At 54.1% G+C, this 22,434-nt stretch overlaps 2 protein-coding genes across 7 annotated transcripts in view; one reads left to right on the top strand and one right to left on the bottom strand.

The window, feature by feature from the left end:
* Positions 1-22,434, bottom strand: part of MTERF4 (mitochondrial transcription termination factor 4) — a 49,558-nt gene that overhangs the window by 6,227 nt on the left and 20,897 nt on the right. The window lies entirely within an intron of this gene.
* Positions 1-22,434, top strand: part of SNED1 (sushi, nidogen and EGF like domains 1) — an 88,917-nt gene that overhangs the window by 53,061 nt on the left and 13,422 nt on the right. For 5 of the 6 annotated variants that reach the window (XM_068544075.1, XM_068544076.1, XM_068544077.1 and 2 more), the window contains 11 exons: positions 4,893-5,006; positions 5,571-5,684; positions 6,068-6,181; positions 7,215-7,328; positions 7,700-7,996; positions 9,540-9,723; positions 11,531-11,643; positions 12,538-12,819; positions 13,969-14,113; positions 14,189-14,271; positions 15,091-15,192. In XM_068544075.1, coding sequence (XP_068400176.1) covers positions 4,893-5,006; positions 5,571-5,684; positions 6,068-6,181; positions 7,215-7,328; positions 7,700-7,996; positions 9,540-9,723; positions 11,531-11,643; positions 12,538-12,819; positions 13,969-14,113; positions 14,189-14,271; positions 15,091-15,192 — 1,662 coding nt within the window. Of the gene's footprint in view, positions 1-4,892; positions 5,007-5,570; positions 5,685-6,067; positions 6,182-7,214; positions 7,329-7,699; positions 7,997-9,539; positions 9,724-11,530; positions 11,644-12,537; positions 12,820-13,968; positions 14,114-14,188; positions 14,272-15,090; positions 15,194-22,434 lie in introns of those variants that run through there. The other variant, XM_068544078.1, reaches the window with a different exon arrangement.

The following is a 22,434-nucleotide window of genomic DNA, read 5'->3' as shown; positions in this document are numbered from 1 at the left end:
AACATGCCATCAGATGAGGAGTGGGTACCACCAGGGAGCGTGAGCGCATAAGCCAAGATATCAAGACACCCACCAAGTACAGCCACCTCAGAAACAACAGTAAAGTCCAGACAACATATACTACTGGGGGTAGAAGTATAGAAGATAAATAATATAAAATAAGCATGACAAACATACAAAAGGAAACATGGCACTGACCATAAAAAAAAAAGGATCAATATATAATCTTTTAAAAGAAAGCAGAAATAAGAAGATTGAAAAACTATAATAGTTGAAGTAACAGACACAACTTACAAATGGATACAGACGAAGACTTAAGTTAATGAGTGGACAGATCGGTGTGCGGGGCTGTACGAGAAAGAAGCAGGGAAACACTCAGAAATCAAAAGAAAACGTAGGCACTGAGGAGGGTAGAAGTGCTGACGTTGAGATGACAGGAATCCAAGAGTGAGGAGGAAATGTTGGAGCAACTGTGGAGTAATTCCCAGAATTACTGGTGAATGACCAGAGGCTGAAAGGGCCTGCAGGAGAAAAGGGAAACATTAGACACATTATAATAAAAGTTAAGAAAATCAGACAAAAACAGAAAAAAAAATCCTTAAAACATCCAGAGAGAAAAAAGGAACAAGAATCCACAAAGGAACAAGAATCAGATCGGCACCGGACTTCTCAACAGCGGACGTCAGGAGTGAGATAATAAAATGGTATTTTTAACGTACTGAGGTGATCCATTCAGTTAGGATGTAGACAGTTAGAAAATACCATCAGTCTCACTGTAACATCAAGGAAACACCGGAGAGCCCATAAGATCATACCTTTTAACCTATCAGAGAGCTGAGGATGCAAAGAAGTTTTCCCACAAGGAAACACCAGGCCCAAACAATGCTATGGGTAAATTCCACCAAACTGCCAAGAAACAGCTTGTTGCAGCGTGATACAGGCTCTTCCAGGGAGTAGAAAAGAGTATGTGCCAACCCACTCTGTGAGGCCAGGACAACCTTAAACCAACACTAGATATGGACAGTTGGAGAAAGTAAAATTAGGGGTCCATTAAACATACGAACACAGATGCAGAAATTTGACAGTCTATAAAGACTATATACACCATTATCAAGTTGGGTTATTGCAAAAATAGTTTGATATTAGAAAAATCTGCTACAGTAACCAACTGAAGGAGAAAAATCATGTAAGAATCTCAAAGAATGCATAATAATCATTTGATAAAATTCATACCTATTCATGAAACAAATTCTTACCAAATAAGGAATAAAAAATACTTCCTCATCCAGATAAAAATAACATGATACACACACCCTTCTAGTACCATGTGGTGTAAAATAATATAGAACTTACTGGAAGGAAAACTTAGAAGAGAGAAATAGCAGCGCCCCCGTAGCCCCCACGTGTTCATTACCCCACAGAGAGGGGTGCTTAGGCCAGGCATAGGCAGGCTGGACACACCATCTGAAGCGCAACAGGTACACTCCACATATTTATAGAAGAAGGGCTACAGACTACATCAAGAGAGCTGTGGAACAGTGTGTTCCTGATCCTTGTTATACAGGGGAGGATCTGGAATTCAAAAGCTGTTCTTCTGTTGAACTGATGCAGACATGCTGAGCTACCAACAGGAGGAAGGAAATTAGCTTCTGAGGCAGTTGTACTATACCTCTCCTCAAACCTAGAGTACACATTATCCTAAGTAGACAAACATTCCCCTTAAAATTCAGAACAAGACAAGGATGCCCATTATCACTAAGTCTAATCAATATTACACTGGCAGTACTAGTCCGTGCAATAAAGTAAGAAAAAGAAATTAATGTCATGAAAACGCTAAAGGAGGAAGTAAAAATGTCAGTGTTTGCAGCTGATATTGTTGTCTTTAATCTACAGGAAAACTTCTAAAAGTGATAGGAAATGTAACATGTTTAGTAGATATAGGTTATTATAACAAAATTCATTGCATTTTTATTTATCAATAACAGACGATTATAAAATATAATTATAAAAAAGATGTGTAGAGAAAACCAATGAAACTAAAAGCTGATTCCTTGAAAAGGTCAATAAAAATAATAAACCTCTAGCTAGACTCATCAAGGAAAAAAAAAAAGAAAAATTAGCAATATCAGAATGGAAGAGGAGACATCAGTAAAGATCGTACCAGCATTTAAAGGACAGGGAGATATTGTGAGCAACTTTAGGCCAATATATCTCACAACTTAGAGAAAATGATGAATACTACTTTGAAAGACACAAATAACCACAACTGACACAAGAATAAATAGAAAATGTGAATAGCCCCATAGCTATGAAATAAATGTAAGTTGTAATTTAAAACTCTCCTGCAAAGAAAATGGCAAGACCAGACTGCCTCACCGAGTTCTATCCAACATTTAAGAAAGGAATAATACTATATACGGAGCTCTTTCAGAAAATGTAGGAGGAAGGAACACTTCTCAACTCATTTTATGAGACCAGTAATGCCTTTATGCCAAAACCAGAGACATTACAAAAATGAAATTACAGACTAATATTTCTCATGAGCAAAGCACAAAAATCCTAATAAAATATTACTCAAATCAAACCCAGTCCTACATCAAAAGGATAATCCAACCTGAGCAAGAGGGACCCATCTCAAGAGTACAGGTTGGTTTAACATTTGAAAATTAATAAATGTAATTCACCATATTAGGAGATAAAGGAGGAAATCATATGATCATCTCAATAGATGCAGAAAAATCATTTGACAAAATTCAACTATTATTTTAAAAACTCTTAATAAACTAAGAGTAGAAAAAAAGGTCTTCAACCTGATAAAGGGCATCCATGAAAAAGTCAACAGCTAACAAAATACTTAATGGTGAAAGACTTCCCGCTATAATCAGTAATAAGGCAAAGGTGTCCCTTCCACCAGTTCCTTCCAACGTTGTCTTGGAGGTCCTAGACAGTGCCATAGACAAGAAAAGGGAGAAAAGGCATGTCTATTGGGCAAGAAGAAGTAAAGATGACACAATCGTGCACATAGAAAAAAATTCTAAGAGATTTTACAAAAGCTATAGAACTAATAAGTGAATTCAACTAGATCACAGGATACAGGGTCAATACACAGAACCAATTATATTTTCATATTCTAGCTGTGAAGACTTGGAAAATGAAGTGAAACAATATTATGTACAATAGCATCAAAAATGATAATTTCTATATGTGTGAAATGAATTATAGACATAAATGTAGAAGCTAAAACTATAAACTTCTGAAAGAAAGCATATGAGAAAATCTTCATGACAACTGGAATAAAATGGTTATGTACTCAGGAAAATATTACATTGTTTCCCCACTTCTCACCATACACAACAATTAATTCCAGATGGATTAAGGACTTAAATGGGTTTTTTTTTTAAGTATATGATTTTGTGTAGAAAATGTAGGTAAATATCTTTTTGGCCTTGGGGTAGGGAAAGATTCCTTAAGCCACAGAAAGCACTAACTATAAAAGGAAAAAATGGACAACTAGACTAGCTAAAAATTAGGAATTTAAATTTATCAGCCTTAAGAAAGTCAAATGTAAGCTACAAACTGGGAGAAGATTATATATATGTAATATATATATTTTATATATATATATATTATATATATATATATATAATATATATATATATATATATAATATATATATAAAATCAACCCAATAGGAAAATAGGTAAAACACACGAGTAGGCATTTCATGGAAGAGGAGGTACATAAAGCCAATGAAAAGAAACATTCTCTTCATTAGTGATCAGCAAAATGCAAATCAAAAGTACAATGAGATACTTTCATTGGCAAAACTTCAGAAGTCTAAAAAGCCCAAATACTGGTGAGAACGTAGAGCAACAGGATTTCTTATGAATTGCTGGAGGAAGTGTAAATTGGTAGAAGCACTTTGAAGACAATTTAGTAATTTGCCTGTCAAGTTGACCATTCATATAAACTGTGTCCTAGCAGTTCTACTTCTAGGTATAAGTCTAGGGAAAACTGACACATCTACACCAGGAGATGTGAAAGACACAGCTTTTTTTTTTTTTTTTTTTTTGCAAATTCCTACTAAACAAGAAAGGATAAAGTATGGTATAATCACACTGAGGAATATTATACAGCAGTAAAAAGGGCAACCCACAACAATGCGGAGACATTAATATAAATGTTGAGTGAGAAAAGAGTACGTATACCACAATGTCCTATTAATAAAGTTCATAAATAGCAAAATCAAAACCATATATCGTCTAAGGTATTCATAAAAAATTTTAAACTAATTTAAGGGGCACAGAGGAGATAGCACAGAAATTCAGGACACAAGGAGTTGGGAAGTGCCCGTAACCAGGGGAGCCGGCCAACGTTCTAGCTCCCAGGTTGGGCGCCGGCCCCCAGGTGTCATTATGTCATTACCATTTATTTACTTATTTATATGTTAAGCATTAAAAGTAAACTCTTCTAAATTGAACACTTTTAATTCAGGAGCACAACTCCAAGTTTTTAAAAAGCCTGCGGTGAGTATTTTAAGATGAAGGACTCACCCCCAAATGTATTGGTTCCATACGTGATTGTTATCTAATGAATTGGCAAGATTGGGCCTGTCCCCCGAGGGCCACTGAGGGCAGCCCCAGGCACTTCCCAGACGCCGCCCAGCCCGAGTGCCCAGGTCCAAGGCGTCCCTCTGCTCCGAGGCAGCCCTGCCCAGATTCTGGCCTCTCCAAGCACCTGGGGGAGGCCGCAGACCTCTGTCCAGACCCTCACACCAGAGTTGATCTGTGTCCATCTTAATCTGGCCTCGAGTCACCCCCTCTAACAACAGCAACACTGCTGTATTCTTGGGGTCTCTCCTGGCACCTGGCACCCGGGCTCTCCTCTCCCAGAAATTGACGAGTGCCGATCCCAGCCGTGCCTGCATGGGGGCTCCTGCCAGGACCGCATCGCTGGGTACCTGTGTGTCTGCAGCCCAGGGCATGAAGGAGCCCGCTGTGAGCTGGGTAAGACAGGTCCCGGCCCTCGCTGCGGGCTGGCAGCTCCGGCACCCCGGCCGTGGGCCTGGGGCACTGGCGTCCCCTGGCCGTGGTCACCTTGCTCTGGCTGCCCCTCTCCCTGGGCTGGTCTCTGGTTGGGCACCGCCTGCTCTCTCAGGTCCCTGCCAGCTCTGATGTCCCTGCTTCTGTCTCCCCAGGGGAGACTGAGAGCTCAGCTGAGAAAAGCTAGCCTCCTGCAGCCTCTGGCCTGGGGGCAGGGGGGCAGGTCACACCCCAGTGCTCTGCGCCAGAGGAGGGAGGGGAGGCCTGCCGGGTGCACCGCTGAACAAGCCCTGCTCCCCGCACGCCTACGGGGGCCTCTGAGCCCCGAGACAGAGACATCGCCCCGGCGTGGCGGGGCAGGCCCAGGATGTCCAGTCGGGGCCCCTGCGAAGCCTGGGCAGTGAAGGCAAGAGCGGCCTGGGGGCAGGCTCTGTGGGCAGAGTGGAGGGCAGCGGCGAGGCTGAAGTCTCGGTGCACAGGAGACCCCGGGGGCGCGGGGTCATGCCGTCTCGTGTCCCGTCTCTGCAGAGACAGACGAGTGCCTGGCGCAGCCCTGCAGAAACGGAGGCTCCTGCAGGGACCTCCCGGGGGCCTTTGTCTGCCAGTGCCCCCCGGGCTTCGCTGGAGTCCACTGCGAGACAGGTAGGGGCTGCGCTTGGGGGGTCCCCACGTGCCAGGTCCCAACCACACCCGCTAGGCCCCCGACACCCCGGGAGAACCTCTTGTCAACGAACGGAGACCCTGGGCCGCTCAGAGAGCAGGGGGATGGGGGCAGTCCCCGTGGCCCTGCCGGACAGGACCCCTGGGGGAGGGGCCCCAGGGGGGAGGAGGAGGGGAGGGCCGGGTGCCCGCCAAGGGGGAGGGGCCTGTCGCCAGCCCCTTCCGCCAACGGGCTTGCCCGCTGCCCCCCCCCACGCCCCCGCCCGGCCTCCCTCCTGCCTCCCCTTCCCTTCTTCCCGCTGTCCTCTCCTCCCTCCCCCAGACACCCCCCTGCCGCCCTGGCCGACTCTCTGGGTGTTCTCCAGAGGTGGACGCCTGCGACTCCAGGCCCTGCCAGCACGGAGGCCGGTGCGAGAACGGTGGCGGGGCCTACCTGTGTGTCTGCCCAGAGGGCTTCTTCGGCTACCACTGCGAGACAGGTGGGGCCCGGCCGCCCTTCCCTCCTCCGGGGTCCTTTCCTCCGCCCGCCCCGCCTCCTGCACTTACCCTCCCCGGCGATCTCACGTCCCCCCCAGCTCCATGTCCAGCCACAGGCCCTGCTGTCCCTGCACTGGCCAAGCTCAGGGCCTCCCCGGGGGCCTGGAACTCACGGTTCCTCACATCGGGATACTCTCCCTGATCAGCCTGAGCAGGGGCTTCTCGGGGGCCAGGTCCCGGCTGGGATGTCCCTCCGGGACGAGGGCTTCCCTGACCACAGGCCTGCAGGGGCGCCCACCCTATCAGCCGTCTCCCCAGCACCATTTTTCTCCTTTGGAGCACTTTCCGGTCTCTGGGACTGTCTGGGCAGTACTTCTCTCAACTTGCTGATGTGTATCCCCTCCCAAAACAGGCCTATCCCCGCGGTGGGGTGTGGCCTGACCTGGGCTGTTCGAGTGTCCCCAACCCCTAAGCTGGGCCTGGCTGGCACCACGCAGACCTAGCACAGTGTGGATGGGCTTCTGGGCTCCAGCGCCACCACAGGGCACAGGAGCCTGCCCGGGCACAAGCACAGTGCGGACCGCCTGTGGCCAGAGCCCCACTGCACAGGCCTGGGGCGGCGGAGGGCACTGCAGGCTCTGGCCTGTGAGCTTGGGTCCACACCCGCACCCCAGCCCCAGTGCAGAGGGAGGCCGGGGAGGGGCCGGTGCTCTCGGCTGCCCGCTGCCCCCCGGGAGTGGTCGCCCCAAGTCACCACCTGCCAGAGCACCTTGGCTCGGGTCGGGGCAGCATGGCCTGGTTCAGAGTCAGAGGGCTTCCCTGCCTGGCCTCTCCACGGGGCCCTGGCAAGCCCTGCCCTCCCCCTCCGAGAGTGCCCGCAACCCCCGTATCCACCTCCCCAACGTGCCGCCGTGATACCACCCACCTCCACCCCGCAACTGCATCAGCACGGGAACGGCCCTGGGCAGGACCGAGGCCCAGCTGGAGGGGGGCCTGGCGACGTGCGTGCACTCACGGCTGCCTCCCCCCTCGCAGTGAGCGACCCCTGCTTCTCCAGCCCCTGTGGGGGCCGCGGCTACTGCCTGGCCAGCAACGGGTCCCACAGCTGCACCTGTAAAGCTGGCTACACGGGCAAGGACTGTGCCAAAGGTGAGGCGGCCAGGGTGCCGGCGTCGGGGGGCGGACTCCCCTCCTCCCCAGGGCTGCAGACACCCCGTGGGACGGGCCAAAGGGCCGAACGGCCCCCAGGGCCGAGTGCCGAGGCGGCTGCTCTCCCAGGCTCTGCCCGGGAAGCCGGGAGGAGCAAACAGGCCGACGGGCGGCACCAGCGCAGTCACGCGTGCGCGCACACGGGAGACCCTCCAGGGGCCCAAGGCGGGCTCCCACTGGCAGTGGCCCACCTGCGCCCCGGGGTAGCCAGGCCCGAGAGCCAATGGGCCAGACACCTGCCTGGGGGCCGGGGCTTCCACGGCTGACAGCTGACCACCCCCCTTCCCTTGTTCTTGACTGAAACCCTGAAGAGCTCTTCCCACCAACGGCCCTCAAGGTGGAGCGAGTGGAGGAGAGCGGGGTCTCCATCTCCTGGCGCCCACCCGAAGGCCCAGCCGCCCAGCAGATGCTCGACGGCTACGCGGTCACCTACGCCTCTTCCGACGGCTCCTACCGCCGCACGGACTTTGTGGACCGGGGCCGCTCCTCGCACCAGCTGCGGGCCCTGGCGGCCGGCAGGGCCTACAATATCTCCGTCTTCTCGGTCAAGCGCAACGCCAACAACAAGAACGACATCAGCAGGCCCGTGGTGCTGCTCGCCCGCACGCGTGAGTGTCTGCGGACCCTGCCCGCCCCCCCCGAGGGCCCCACTGGCCGCACGCCCCGGGGCCCGCTGGGGGCCATCCAGCCGATCCCCGACACTGGCGCCAGCGCTGCTGGGCAGGGCAGAGAGGGAACCTTCTCACAGAGGAGAGGAACAGATGCGGGACAGAGACGGAGACTGGGGTTAGGGAGCGAGGCTGGGGGAATGCGGCGGGGGCCCCCTGAGAAGGTCCTGGGGCTGATGTGCCAGCTCACGCTGGGGTGGGGTCGAGGGGAGCCGGCCAGGTGTCCCGGGGGTGAGGATGGAGCCTCCTTGCTGCAGGTCAAGAGAAGGGGCAGCGTGGGACCGCAGGGAGGGCGCTCTGGGGGAGCTGCCCTGAACGGAAGTTGTGTGTAAGGGCGTCCAGAGAGGCTTGGGGCCCCAGCTGGCTTGTCTGCTCCTGGGGTCAACAGGGGACGGGGGAGAATCCCAGAACACACCCATGATGGTGGGATGGTGGGCGCTGGCCCAGGGGGTCAAGAGACTGGGGAAGGGGCGGCTGGAGGCTGGAGGCTGGAGCGAGAACTGGGAAGTGGTGTGACCACTGGGCGTGTCGAGAGCCCCGTGGGGTGGCTGACGGGCTCAGAGTGAGGCCCGGGGCAGGTGGGCACAGGCAGGCGGCTGGGTGAGGAGGAAGGTGAGGCCCCTCGGAGGACAGGCAGGGGGAGCACCTTCTCAGGTCCCTCGGGAGGAGGAAGGCAGGCACCCTGGCATCACCTGCCAGCCCAAGCAGACGCTGACACTGAGGACATTGAGGGCCAAGTGCAGGGCGGGACGAGGACTCAGGACAGCACATCCTGGGGAAGGACAGCGTGCAGTGCTGAGGACACAGTGGGCCAGCAGGGTGGGCCCGGGCATGTGGCAGGGGAGCGAGCCCTCAGGGGTCTGGGGGAGGAGTAGGCCATCCTCAGCTTGGCTTCAGGAAGAAGTGCTTTTGCGGCTGCTCAAGGTGGGGTCTGCCGGGGAAAGGCTTCTGGAAGGAAGACAGCCTCCCCTGCTCCATCAGGGTGGGAGGGGGGACCACTGCCCGCAGAATGGGGCGCTGCACCCCGGGAGCTTTGGGCACCCCTCTCAGCTCCCTTGGCTGGGGTTCAGCCCCTTCCCTGAGGTCGCCAAGGACTCTTCCTGGCTTCTCCCCCGTCAGGCCCCTGGACCACCCAGACGGGGCAGGTAGTCACTGTCGGTGCCACCACAACAGCCAGCCAGAGGGTCGGGAAGGGCCCACCTCGCCCCTGGCAGTCTGAAGGGGCCAAGACCGCCCAGAGCAGTGCCCATGGCAGCCCCTTTGAAGCACCCCCAAGGCAGGGGCCTGGGGCGTGTCCAACCACCCCATCTCCGCACTGGGCTGAGGGACACATTCAGCTAGCCCAGGCTGGATGGCACATCGCGAGGCCGCCTCTCCGTGACCCGCCCCACCAAGTGCCCTTCCCGAGCCTCCTCTCTTGTCCCGGCCCCGCCCTACCCAGGGGTGAGGAGGTGCCACACGGCCATGCCCCCATTGTCCCCAGGACCCCGCCCCGTCGAGGGCCTTGAGGTCACCAACGTGACTGCCAGCGCCATCTCGGTGCGGTGGGCTCTGCACAGGATCCGCCACGCCACCGTCAGCAGCGTCCGCGTGTCCATCCGCCACCCCGAGGCCCAGGAGGACGAGTCCACCGACGTGGACAAGGGTGTGGACAAGTTCACATTCAGGTAAGAGCGCGGCGGCCTTGCCCCCCACCCTGTGCTCCCCACCTGCCCGGCCCCCGGAGGAGCAGGGGCGCTTGGTCAGTCCTGGGTCTCACTCCTGCCTTGCCTCCTCATGGGGCCGCCAGACGAGTGTTTCAAAGTGCCCCCAAAAAAGCAGAGACACTCTAAAAACCTGAGGACAGCACCTCCTGCACGGAGGCCAGCGAGACACTGGCCACCCAGAGGCCAGCCCAGAGTTCTTCCAGCCTGAGTCACGCAGGCGCCTCTGAGAGGGAGAAACCGTGGCACCCCTGGGTCGCCTGACATTCTTATCTTGTTCAGTAATATGTTCGAACCTTAAACTAGGCATATAAACTTCTTAGGCTTAATTATTACAAATTACATACAAACAAAACTACAACAATAAAATTCAAATGAACATCAGTCATTCAGAATGGCCGATGACTGAAATAAACACTTTAGCAACCCTGCAGGGAAGCCTCGGACCCCACGGCCTAGGCGCTCCGGCTCAGGGACCCCTGTGGACTGCTCACCAACCAGAGAGGCTTCCAGCCCCTGGCCAGGAGGGCAGGCAGTGCTGGAGGGCAAGGGTGAGGAAGGAAGAGTGCTGGCAGCCTCCCGGGCAGGGGCCCCCAGGCTGGGGAGTAAACTCGGCTCCACTCCAGGACGTGCCCACCAATTCCTGTGCAGCAGCCGGGGCGGGCTCAGCGGGAACAGCTCTGCGGCGTCCGGCCCAGAGCAGCCACAGGCCACGGTCAGGGGCAGGGGCTCTGGAAGGTGAGGCCAGGCCAGGCGGGGCGCTCTGTCTGCCGCACCCTCTGAACCACCCACATTTGGGTACATTTCTGGTTTGCAGACTTCTCGCAACCACTTTTTCTGTGCATGCCTGTCCTTTCTGTCTAAGCGGACGGCTGTCTGTGCTGGAGATGACACTCCACTTTGTCTTTTAAGTATTGCTGTGACTCTCCTTGATTTACATCCTGCCCACTTCCCAAGAGTGGCAGGACAGAAACACAAATAGAGCCCAAGGTGGGCACTTTGTGGCTACATCAGGGTCCCCAAGACCACGCCCACGTTCACTAGGGGGCCCCCAGGACTCAGCAGAGGCCGCGCTCACAGCTGGATTCAGGACAGAGAAAGGATACAAAGCAACATCGGTAAAAGGAAGGGGCGCAGGGACAAGTCGGGGACCAGGCGTGAGCTTCCAGAGCCCCCTCCCCTCACATGACGTGCTTAGCTCCCCACCACCAGCCGTGACGCCCGTGGGGTGCTGTCTCCCCAGGGAGCCCGTCAGAGACACAGCGCCTGGGGCTTTTCCTCGGGGTGGTCGCGGGCACCTGTGCCTGGTGAAGGTTCCAGACTCCCAGGAGGAAGCGGCACTCCGCACGAGCCTCACTTGGCACAAACGTTTAGGGGCGGCGAGGCCCTCTCCTCCACGAGGGGGCTGGGGACCCTCCCGGGAGCTCCCAGCCCGGGGCCAGCCTCGCAGGCGGGCCGGCCTGCCTGTTAACCTTTTCCTCCAATTGCCCCGTTCTGGCCTCTCCTGTCTTAACACCAGCCTCTGACCACACTGCAGCCGCCCCGGCAGGCCTGTCACCTTCCCCGCCACTCCAGTACTAGACAGACAGACCAGGGAGTAGCTTCCTACCCCAGGAGCACTCAGGTCTCAGGCCACACACCTGGCCTTCGTGGAGGCTGCTTGGCCACCGGCCCTGGGACGACCCACACCCCCGTCACGCCTGCGCGGAGGAGCCCCAGTCTGGCAGCAGGGCCGCCCTGTTCCTCTCTCCCCGGCCTCCCCTCCCCACAGGGCCCTGCTTCCGGGAAGGAGATACACCATCTGGGTGACTGCCCTCAGTGGGCTTGGGGGGCAGGAGCACCCCACCGAGAGCCTGGCCTCGGCACCACTGCACGTGTGGACCCGTAAGTAGAGCGGCGAGGGCTCGGGTCGCGCGGGGCCTTCTGGAAGCTCTCACCTCCCTCCGACCCCTCAGTCCTCTCCAAAGTGGCCGCAGCACCAGAAACCTGGCCCTGGCCACGTGTACCAGGTGTGCCCAGAGGCGCCCGGGATGGCGGCTGCAGGGGGCTGGGTGGCCCTCCTGCCGGGGACGACCTTCCTAGGCAGCCCTCCGCGTGGGTGTTCGCACGCTCCGGGCTCCTGCGGGCCCGGGGTCCCTGAGCAAGGACGGGAGGAGCGAGCTGCAAGGATGCCCACGCTGTCCGCCCCAGGGAGCTCCGTGCTGTCACGGGGAGGACACCCGGCCCTCACCGCCCCTCCCTCCCCCACACGCGGGCTGTCCGGGCACGGGGGGCACAGTGAACAGGGGTGGGGAAAGGGGCAGGGGCTCGGTGAGCAGGGCAGGTTTGAGCAGGGCCTCGCCCCGTGCTGCAGGTGGACAGCACAGGCTCAAGTCCTTGCTCTGACCCTGAGTGCTGGGGCCCTGGCCCACCCTCTGCCTGTCTAGCCCCCTCCCCTATCTACATCCCAGGAGCAGGTGTGCATGGCCAGGCTCGAGGGATGGAAAGTGCCACCCGGGAGGGCACCCTGATGGACTGAGCAGGCGGGGCGCCTCACCGGGGGCCAGCGGGTGGCATTCTGGGGGTGCCTCTTGGGGCAGGAGGGGGAGCTGCTGCAGGCCCTGAGCAGCTGCAAACGCCCCTCCACGCCACCCTTTAGGACCACGAAGTTGTCTGTAACCGCCCAAGCTGGCTTCAAATGAAGCTTCAGCAATCCGTGTCAGATCTTTAAACCGTGTCCTGGGCAGAAGACCCCGTCAACCCCCCTTCACTTCCCTCCCCTGCTCCGTGCTCGCCTAGGGCCTCTGCCGCCAGCCAACCTGACCGCCGCCCGAGTCACGGCCACCTCTGCCCACGTAGTCTGGGATGCCCCCACTCCGGGCACCTCACTGGAGGCCTACGTCATCAACGTGACCACTAGCCAGAGCACCAAGAGCCGCTACGTCCCCAGCGGGAGGCTGGTGTCCTACACGGTGCGGGACCTGATGCCTGGACGGCGGTACCAGCTGTCGGTGACGGCCGTGCAGAGCGCCGGGGGCGACCAGCTGCACAGCGAGCCCGCTCACCTGTACATCATCACCTGTAAGTGCGGCACCTTGTCCGGGAGACAGCGCTCCTGCTGTACCTCAGGACCCTCCTCTGGCCCAGGCCACACTGTCCCAGGGACAGACAGGCAGCCTAGAAACGGGGCTGTGTTGACCCAGAATTGCACGCATGAAAATTGGGGGAGGATTTCCTGGACAGCTGGCGCTGGGTCAGTGAGCTAGCGGTTCAGAAGAATAAGCATCTCACTCCTCACCTTGTGCCATCCGCCCGAGTGGACCCCAGATGGCTGAGCGGTAAATACAGGGCATCACCCTGAAAACCAGCGCCGAGAGCGGGCAGTGGCAGCGTGGAGGCGGCCCTGGGTAGCAGCCGGGCAGCCAGGCCTGACCCATGAGGAGCTGCTGGACAGCAGCATGGGAAAGAGGGGCGGCACAGCATCAGCAAGGGGCGGGCTGGGAGAGGCAGGAAGGGCAGAGTGGACGGACGGAGGGTGGGAGCTGCTGAGGAACGCGGAGGCTCAAGGCCACAGTGAGGACATGGGTCTGCTCCCGGGAGCACAGGAGGCCCGCTGGGTCCCATGGGGGTCCTGACATGGCAAAGCTCACAAGAGGACGGTCTGTCTGGATGGTGCTGCAGGGAGGTGGGCGGTGGCCTGGGCTCCCTCCTCTCCCAACCCACCAACCTGCCCTCGGGGCGTGGAGTACACTTGCCCTGAGACATTCAGACCCGGCTCAGCCCCAGGCACGCCTGCCAGGGAGACAGGGCAGGCTGGGGCCCCTCTGTGAGTCGGTGGGGGGTGGGCGGGGCTCGCAGGTGAGGAGGGTACCCAGCCCTGGGGGTGGGGGCTGCTGAAGGCCACGGTTAGGTGACAAGGACCCACGGAGGAGCCATGCCCTCTCTCTCGGGGTGTGCAGGGCGTGGGCCTCAGATGAGGTGAGTCTGGACAGGGTCCGAGGCCCGGCCCCACCTGCAGGCGGAGAGCCTGGGCCAGGGTGGGGGGCTGGGACCAGCACCTGGACCGCTTCCAGACTGCATCCGCAGCCCCTCCTCGGGCAGGGAGCGGGGCTCAGGGTGGGCCGGGGGCACACGCCCCTTCGGCTCTCACCTCGGAGCGGCGGGGCAGGACGGGGGCACGGGGAGCCCCAGACCAGCCCGCGCGGCCACCCCGTCCTCCACCGCCCGCAGCCGCGAGGGATGGCGCCGACAGACGCTGGCACCGGGAAGGACCCCCCCCGCGGGCGCTCAGAACCCGACCGGCCCCCGCGCGCCTGCCGGAGCTGCGCCTGCTCAACGACCCCGGCGCCCCCGCACCGCCGACCCAGGCCCCCAGGTGCCCGCCTCAGCTGCCGCCCCCGAGACCCCAGGCCCTGAACCCGCCTGCTGACCCGCGCTGACTCTCTCGCAGGTTCTCGGAGCTCGTGGACGGCAGAGGACGAGTGAGCGCCAGCTTCCGCAGCTCGCCTGGCAGACGGGTCACTGTGAGATCACGTGAGTGCCCAGGCCTACCCCGGTGGCCCCGCTGCCACCTCACCCGCCGGTCCCCAGTGGGATGAGGGTCGAGGTCCCTGAAACCTGGGCTTCAAGACCACCTCCAGTGCCCAGCACCGTCCCCAGCGGGGGACCCCAGTGGGGTCGGAGGCCCTGGGCTCCAGGGCCAGCGCGAGGAGCCCACGCCACCCACGGGCTCCCACGGAGCCTTCCCAGCGTGGCTGTATGGGCTGAAGGGACAGGCCGCAGGCAGGCACGTGAGAGAAGACGGGAAAGAAACCCGTTAGGGGCCGGTCCGGGTCAGGACCCTGAGTGCTGTTTAGTGAGCGCGAGGTCCTGGGACCCGCAGCAGGAGCCTCGCCAGGGGGCTCCAGAAGGGCCAAGAGCGCGGTCTGGCTGAGGGCACATAAGAGGGGGAGGAGGGGGCGCTGTGGACCCCCAGGGAGCAGGAGAGGGAGGGAGAGGAGAGCAGGATGTGACCATAAGAAGGAGACTGACGCATCAGTCAGCTGCTTAGGCCTGTGGGCAAGGCAGGAGGTTCGGCCCTGTTGGGCCACTGGTGACCTGCGCCCACGGTTCCGGTGGGGCTGGCAGTCAAGCCGGGTCCCTGCTGAGGACTGGCAGGAGGGTCAGGGCTGGGCTCCGCCCGGAGAAAAGCTGATCCTACCCGAGGCAGCGCCAAGACCCACCCTGATCCCGCCACGCCAGGCCCTGCGCCCGAGGGAGAGAAGCCGCTCAAGAAGGCGGCCCAGGGACAGTCCTGGGCGCGAGGCAGCAGGCTTCGTGGTCAGCGCGCTGTGGCGTCCTGATCTCTCCTAGAACCCACGGCTCTGGTGCAGCTGGAGAACGCGGAGGAGGTCCCCGAGCAGGTCAGCCTGGCCCTCCAGCTCCCCGGACGCAGTGGTGGCAAGGGCGCGGAAAGTAAGTCAGCAGGAGTGGATTTCAGGGCTGACCACCCTCAGGGGCCTGAAGGACCACAGTGAGGAGGGGCGAGGCACAGGGCCTGCCCGAGGGGCAGCCGAGCTCCCCGCCCTGGAAAGTGGGGACCAAACCACATCACGCAGGCAGACCAGAACGGGCCTGGGGGCTGCAGCCACCCAAACATTCAGGGTCCTCCCTGGAGAGACTGGCCCACCGCTGCCCCCTGCAGACGGCCCCTCCTCTCCCTCTGTGAGCAGAGGCCCTCCCCTGCCTCTCCCAGAGATGTATGTGGAGCAGGATGGCAGGAGTGAGTGGAGGGGCAGCCGCTAGGCGGCTCCAGCTGGAGTATCGCCTGGGAGGCCGCTGCTACCCAGGCCCGGCAAGCAGGGCCTGAACTGTCCGCCGGTGAGAACCACAGCTGGGCAGCTCCAAGAGGCCATCTTCCTTCCTCAAACTCAGACCCTCGCTCTATCTTTCCTCCTGTTCTAACCCGCGGGGCCTTGTCCCTCTGGGGACAGTTCTAGGAGCCAGTGGCCTTTCTCCTGAGTTACACCACAGGCTCAGACTGGGCTCACCCATCAGCCAGCCCCCAGAGAAGGCAGAGTACTCAGTAAAGGGAGAGTCAAGCGCCCAGGATGCGGCCTCACCTGCAGGCCCCCAGTGTACCCAAGGACACCTGGACACATCCAGGCACCTGCACCAGAGGGTGTATTTGCCAGCAGTGGCTCCACGGCCCCACAGTCCAGCACCCCTCACTGTACGGGGCCTTGGTGAGCACCAGGAGGGGCAGTTTGCGGGTCAGACGCGGTCAGAGAACAGAGCCACCGGCTAAGGTGCGGTCAGAGTGAAGACACTCATGTTGCTGGCGTTTTGTAAGTGAAAAAACAAACATTTTATCTGATGGTTTGCGTTATGTCAGCCTTTCTAAATATCAGACGTTTCATTTCACAATATTCAGAACTTAGAGGGATGTGAGTGACCTCTCCTGGGTCCCTTCTGAAGGAGAGATTCGAGGTGGCACCAGGCTGGCCCTGGATGTCACTGCCATCTGCAGTGTTTGCTAACGTGAGGGACGAAGCCTTAAGAGAGTGTGAGATGATTTTAGGTGGTAACAGGACAAAACAATCTCTAATGGCCCCCAGGTGCACAAAATTAGTCGTGGTCTTTGGTTCCTGTCACATTCTCACGATCGGGCCAGGCTGGCCCCCTTTTACTTAGTGAGTCTGGTTGGTTAGCTTTTGCTAAAATAACAGCCTTCAGACCTGGAAGCCACCCACGAACCAGACAGAACACAAGCAGTAACCTGTGTCTTGCTGTTGAACCACGAGCTTGAATTCGTGCTGCCGTCCCTCTGCTCCACCAGAGGCTGGATGGGAGGGAGGAGTGAGTTCACCGCCCGCGTGGGTGTCCCAACAGCCGCAGGCTTTCCTCACCGGGCAGCATCGGGCTGTGTGCCGCCCCCAGACCCGCGTTTTCGCCCAGCATCCTGTGCTTGTTCACTCTCACTGTCCAGCATCTAGTCCGTCGGTGAACTCGCTCGGAGGGCACGTGGGCTGTGCCTGCTGTTGTCAGCAGTGCTGCTCTGTGTTCCTGTACACATCTCCTGGCACGTGTGCGGGCTCAGGATGTGTGAATGCCCAAGTGACAAGAGAATGTGAGTTGCCTTCTAAGTGGGGTATCAGTCTGGACTCCGTCCAGCAGCGGTCAAGAGGTGCAGTGAGTTGGCCCCCAGTCTCTCCAGAATCTGATCTTGTCAGGTTTCGCGACCCTGCCAGCAGGACGGGTGTGAAGAGCACTGTTATGATCTGATTTGTGTCTCTCGAGAACTGGCACGGTCAGCACCTCGTCGTGGCCCCCCTCCTCCATTCCGCTGCCTGGCTTCCTCAGGCCGAGCCCGACCACTTTAGAGGCTGCCTCTTTGGTAAGGCTCGCTGTCCCACAGGGCCAGTCCTCTCGCTGCCCGTCAGTGTCTTGGCTCTTCTTGACTCTTTGTATTTCTGTAAAAGTTTACAATCAGCTTGCCAAGGTCCACAAAGTACATGTTGGAACTTTACATGGCCAAACTTCTGAGGCCCTATATGCCTGAAAATACACTTATTAGCCCTCACATTTGAAGGACAATTTAGCTAGGTATAAAATTCGAGGTTCAAAGTTCCTCTCCCATTCAGTTCTTCAAACATTTGTCCACTGTCATCAACTGTGCTGTCACTGGGTGTCAATCTTGTTCTTGTTTCCTTCTAGAATAATCTGCTCCTTCTCTCTGGTAGCTGTTAGACTTTTCTTTCTCAAGGAAAGGATGATCCCCAGAAAGCCCCAGGCACCCCAAGAGCACAGTTAATGCTCCTGATTTGGCATTTGCTCAGCAAGCAACTCTCCAGGTCAGGGCCGCTCCTTCAAGCACCCAGGAGACGCTCCTGGAGGATTCCCAAGATTCCTGCCATCCTGGGAACTTGGAGTGAACGCAGAAGCTGGTCAAATTCTTCCTGTTTCCCCCGATTTCTCACCCCAGGAGGGCTTTTGGACTATGCTGGCCTTATCCCCTTGACACCCATACAAGTGGGGGCAGAACTTAAACCTCTCTATTCTGTAATTTATCCTTCATATAGGAGGAGCCCATTGCCCCCGCCCCAGGGTGCACCCCCATCCTTGTCCCCCACCTCCGTTCAAAACGGCCTTCTCTTTTTTTTTTATTTACTCGTGCGTGTGTTCGTGTGTGTGTCTGTCTGTCTGTCACGATAAACTCAGGATTCAGTGGAGACAGCTTTGTAAAATGAGGCTACAGACAGTGGTGACCCGGTAAAACCCCCGCTGCTGCATATAACTCTAGGTTTCGGGTCCCAGCTGCCCGAGCATGGCACAAATGTCAGTCACAGTCTCTGCAGGCTGGTGTCCCAAGTACAGAGGGTAAGGATTGCTGACGTGGGCTCACAGGTTCTAAACACCCCTGCACACTTCCATGTTCTGTAAGGTTACCATAAAATGTCTCTGGACAATTGTTATGTACAGTGTCTAAAATTCATATGGAATTGGAAGGGACCCGGAATAGCAAAAACCATCCTAAAAAAGTAGGAAGACTCACATACCCGTTTGTCAAAACTTAGTACAAAGCAATGGTAATCAAGTCAGTGCCAGATACTGGCACAAGGATAGACTTATAAATCAGTGGAATAGAATTAAGAGTCCAGAAATAAACCTATACATCTGTGGTCAACTGATTTCAACAGGGGTGCCAAGACCATTCAGTGGAGGAAAGAAGAGTCTTTTCAGCAAACGGTGCTGGCACAGCTGGATATCCACCTACAAAAGAATGAAGTTGGACCCCCTACCTCACACCATACACAAAATTAATTAAAAATGGATCAAAGACCTAAATGTAAGAGCTAAAACTACAAAATTCTTAGAAGAAAACATGGGTAAATCTGTATTACCTTGGACTTGACAAAGGATTTTTTAAAAAATATTTATTTATTTACTTATTTTTGGCTGCATCAGGTCGTAGTTGTGGCATGCGGGATCTTTTGTTGTGGCACACGGGCTTCTCTCTAGTTGTGGCGCGCAGGCTCGAGAGCCCGTGGGCTCAGCAGTTGAGGCGCATGGGCTTAACTGCCCCGCAGCGTGTGAGATCTTAGTTCCCCAACCAGGGATCGAACCCACGTCCCCTGGAAGGCAGATTCTTAACCACCGGACCTCCAGGGAAGTCCCAAAGGATTTTTAGATATGGCACCAAAAGCAAGAGCAACAAAAGAAAAAAAAAGGTAAGTTGGACTTCATCAAAATTTAAAACATTTTGTGCTTCAAAAGACGTCATCAAGGAAGTGAGAAGACAACCCATAAAATGGGAGAAAATATTTGCAAATCGTATATTTGAAAAGGGATCTGAATCTAAAATATATAAAGAACCCTTAAAGCTGAATAAGAGGAAGACAAATAACCCAATTAAGAAATAAGCAAAGGATCTGAATAGACATTTCTCCAAGGAAGATACACAAATGGCAGCAAGCCCATGAGAAGATGTTTGGTATCACTAGTCATCAGGGAAATGCTAATCAAAACCACAGTGAGATGCCTCTTCACATACACCAGGATGGCTAGAATTAAAAAGTCAAGATAACCACAAGCACTGATGAGGATGTGGAGAAACTGGAACCCTCAAACACTGCTGGTGGGAATGTAGAGTCGTGCAGCTGCTTCAGTTCCTCGAAGAATTAAACGTGGAGTTACCATATGACCCAGCAATTCCACTCCTAGCTACACACCCAAGAGAAATGAAAACGTATGTCCACACAAGGACTTACACAAATGGTCACTGCAGCACTATTCACAATTGCCGAAAGGTGGAAACAACTGGTGAATGGATGAACAAATGTGTTATATTCACACGATGGAAATTATTGGACCACAAAAAGGAATAAAGTACTGATAAATGCTACAACATAGATGAACCTTGAAAACATTATGCTAAGTGAGAGAAGCCGGTCATAAAGAACACATAATCTGATTCCATTCATATGAAAGTCCAGAATAGGGAAACCTATAGTGATAGAAAGTAGATCAATGGTTGCTTCAAACTGGAAGTGGGGGTGGAGGTATATGGGGTGAGAGCTAAAGGGTACTGGGTTTCTTTCTGAGGTGATAAGAACATTCTAAAATTGACCACGGTGACGGATGCACATATCTGTGGATATGCTAAAAATCTATGAAGTGTACACTTCAAATGGCTGAATTGTGTATAAAGTATATCTCAGTAAAGCTGTTTCCAAAATGTAAAGTGCAGACAGTGTTTCTGGTATCTCTTTTGTGTAGGAAAGTGGGGAAGGGAAATATGAATGTATATATCTATTTTCTTATATTTAAAAATAAATAAAACTAATAAAAATGATTAACTCTATAATGAAGCAAAGAACAAGAATGAAGAAGTAAAGGGAATGGAGAGGGAGGATAGGTATCTCTAAATGTACCTTTATAGATGTGACTTTAGAAATAAGAAAATGTTTTTTTAAATGACACCAAAAAAAAAAAGCAATGCCTAAAATTTGAAAACAAACTGAAACTTATTAACCATGCCGATGGCATAACCACCCAGGGAAAAAAAGCATCACTTCAAGTGATTTTTAAAACAGCATTCTAGGGACTTCCCTGGTGGTCCAGTGGGTAAGACTCCATGCTCCCAATGCAGGGGGCCCAGGTTCAATCCCTGGTTGGGGAATTAGATCCCACATGCATGCCGCAGCTAAGAAGTCTGCATGCCGCAACTAAGAAGTCCACATGCAGCAACTAAAGATCCCACGTGCTGCAACTAAGACCTGGCGCAGCCAAAATAAATAAATAAAACAGCATTCTGACTATTAACATCTAGTGGGATATAATCTAAGGATTAAAAGAATTGCCAAGAAATTTTAAGCTGTACTCAGTGATCTTAATGTCATTTCTAAACTATTACATGTACATTGTGGGATAAAGAAAATAATTATGTTAATGCCACAAAGATTTTCAGCATAAAGTGATACAATATAAAAATCAAAGAAGTTAAGTAAAACCGCTGATTTTATTTTTATTTAATTCTGTTCATTTGAACTGGAAATACTGGAATGAACTCATAATTTGTTCATTTTTATTTTTTAAATCTAACTTCCTAGTTCTGTCTCCTGAAAAGACCTGGAGCACTGACACCACAGTAACAGTGAGCACCTTGATCAGCCAGACTGTGGACTCTAGACACCATTCTCCACTAAAGGGAACCGGCGGGGGAGTTCCCTGGTGGTCCAGTGGTTAAGACTCTATGCTCCCAATGCAGGGGGCCCAGGTTCGATCTCTGGTCAGGGAACTAGGTCCCACATGCCACAACTAAAAAAAGATCCTGCATGCCGCAACTAAAGATCCTGCACACAGCAATGAAGATTCCGTGTGCTGCAACTAAGACCCAGAGCAGCCAAATAAATAAATAAATATTTTTAAAAATAAATAAATAAATATATAGACTGGGGTCTTCAGAGAAATGGCTGATTCCAAGGCTGAAGCAAAACATGGACAAAATAAGCCCAGGACATGGGAATTCCCTGGGAGTCCAGTGGTTAGAACTCTGCCCTTTCACTTCCAAGGGCCCGTGTTCAATCCCTGGCTGGGGAACTAAGATTCTGCAAACTGTGCAGTGTGGCCTAAAAAAAAAAAAAGCCTAGGACATACTTGTAAAAAAGCAAGCAAGCTTTCAAAAGCAACTAGGATTGTGTCTAAAGGGCACAGGAGCCAACCTGAAGGGGCTCCCACTGGCCAAAGATGGGATAATTTGAGCATGAAGAAAGCTAATGACAGCAACAGACTGAAACCCATCAAATATATACAAGTCCACAAGGTCTTAACAATGGTCAAAAAGAAAGAACAACGTATTGGTCAACTTTAGAGCTTGCTGGGGGACCAACTCACTCTGCAAGTGTACAAATGAAAAGAATGGAGCATTTACCTGGCCTTGCCTGTATGGACTGTATTTTAGGGTGACCAAGGGGTGGGTGAAGGAGAGCAGGTCTTCAGAGGGTCTCCCCAGCTAGTGAAGGCAGAGGAGTGACAGATCACATTAGACCTGACCCTAGTGAGAGATCAGGGATCTATATGACTTCTCAAGCCATCAGGTGCAGAGCCTAAGAGAACTTTACTCTGGATTAATCAGGCTGCCAACACTGAACCAGTGATCGATCCTCACATCATGAAAACCAAATGTGGAGACATCATATGTCTCCTGGTGTAGCCAAAGCAAAGACCATGTGAACCTGAATCCTATTAAGCCCCTTTCTCTTACTACCAGTTAACAGGAAACATGGGGAGGGGGCGAGTTAATGCCGTCAGTCAGACCCAGAGGATGGAAATTCCACGGGACAAATGACCTCATTTCTTCAATAAACACAGAGGGGAAGAAGGTTAAATTTATAGATTAAAAGAGACTTGAGATACATCAAACTAAGGCAATGTGAATCTTTATGAATCTGAATTAGATGGGACCAACTGTAAGTGACATTTTTAAAGATGATCAGGGAAATTTGAACACAGACTGCAGTTTCTTGTGATATTAAGGAACTACTGTTAATTTTGTAATAATAGTATTGTGCTTATGTGAAAATTTCTTAAGTCTTTATGTATTAGATACTTGCTGACATATTTACAGGTGAAGTGGTTTCTGTGAACTGCTTTGAAATTCTCCAACTAGAGAAAGAAAGGCAGATGGAAAGCTGGAAATAGATTAAACAAGATTGG

The sequence above is a fragment of the Eschrichtius robustus genome, chromosome 5 (genome assembly GCF_028021215.1).
Source record: "Eschrichtius robustus isolate mEscRob2 chromosome 5, mEscRob2.pri, whole genome shotgun sequence".
Classification (NCBI taxonomy): domain Eukaryota; kingdom Metazoa; phylum Chordata; class Mammalia; order Artiodactyla; family Eschrichtiidae; genus Eschrichtius; species Eschrichtius robustus.
The sequence above is the reverse complement of the archived record's forward strand: the minus strand, read 5'-3'. Positions and strand labels throughout refer to the sequence as shown.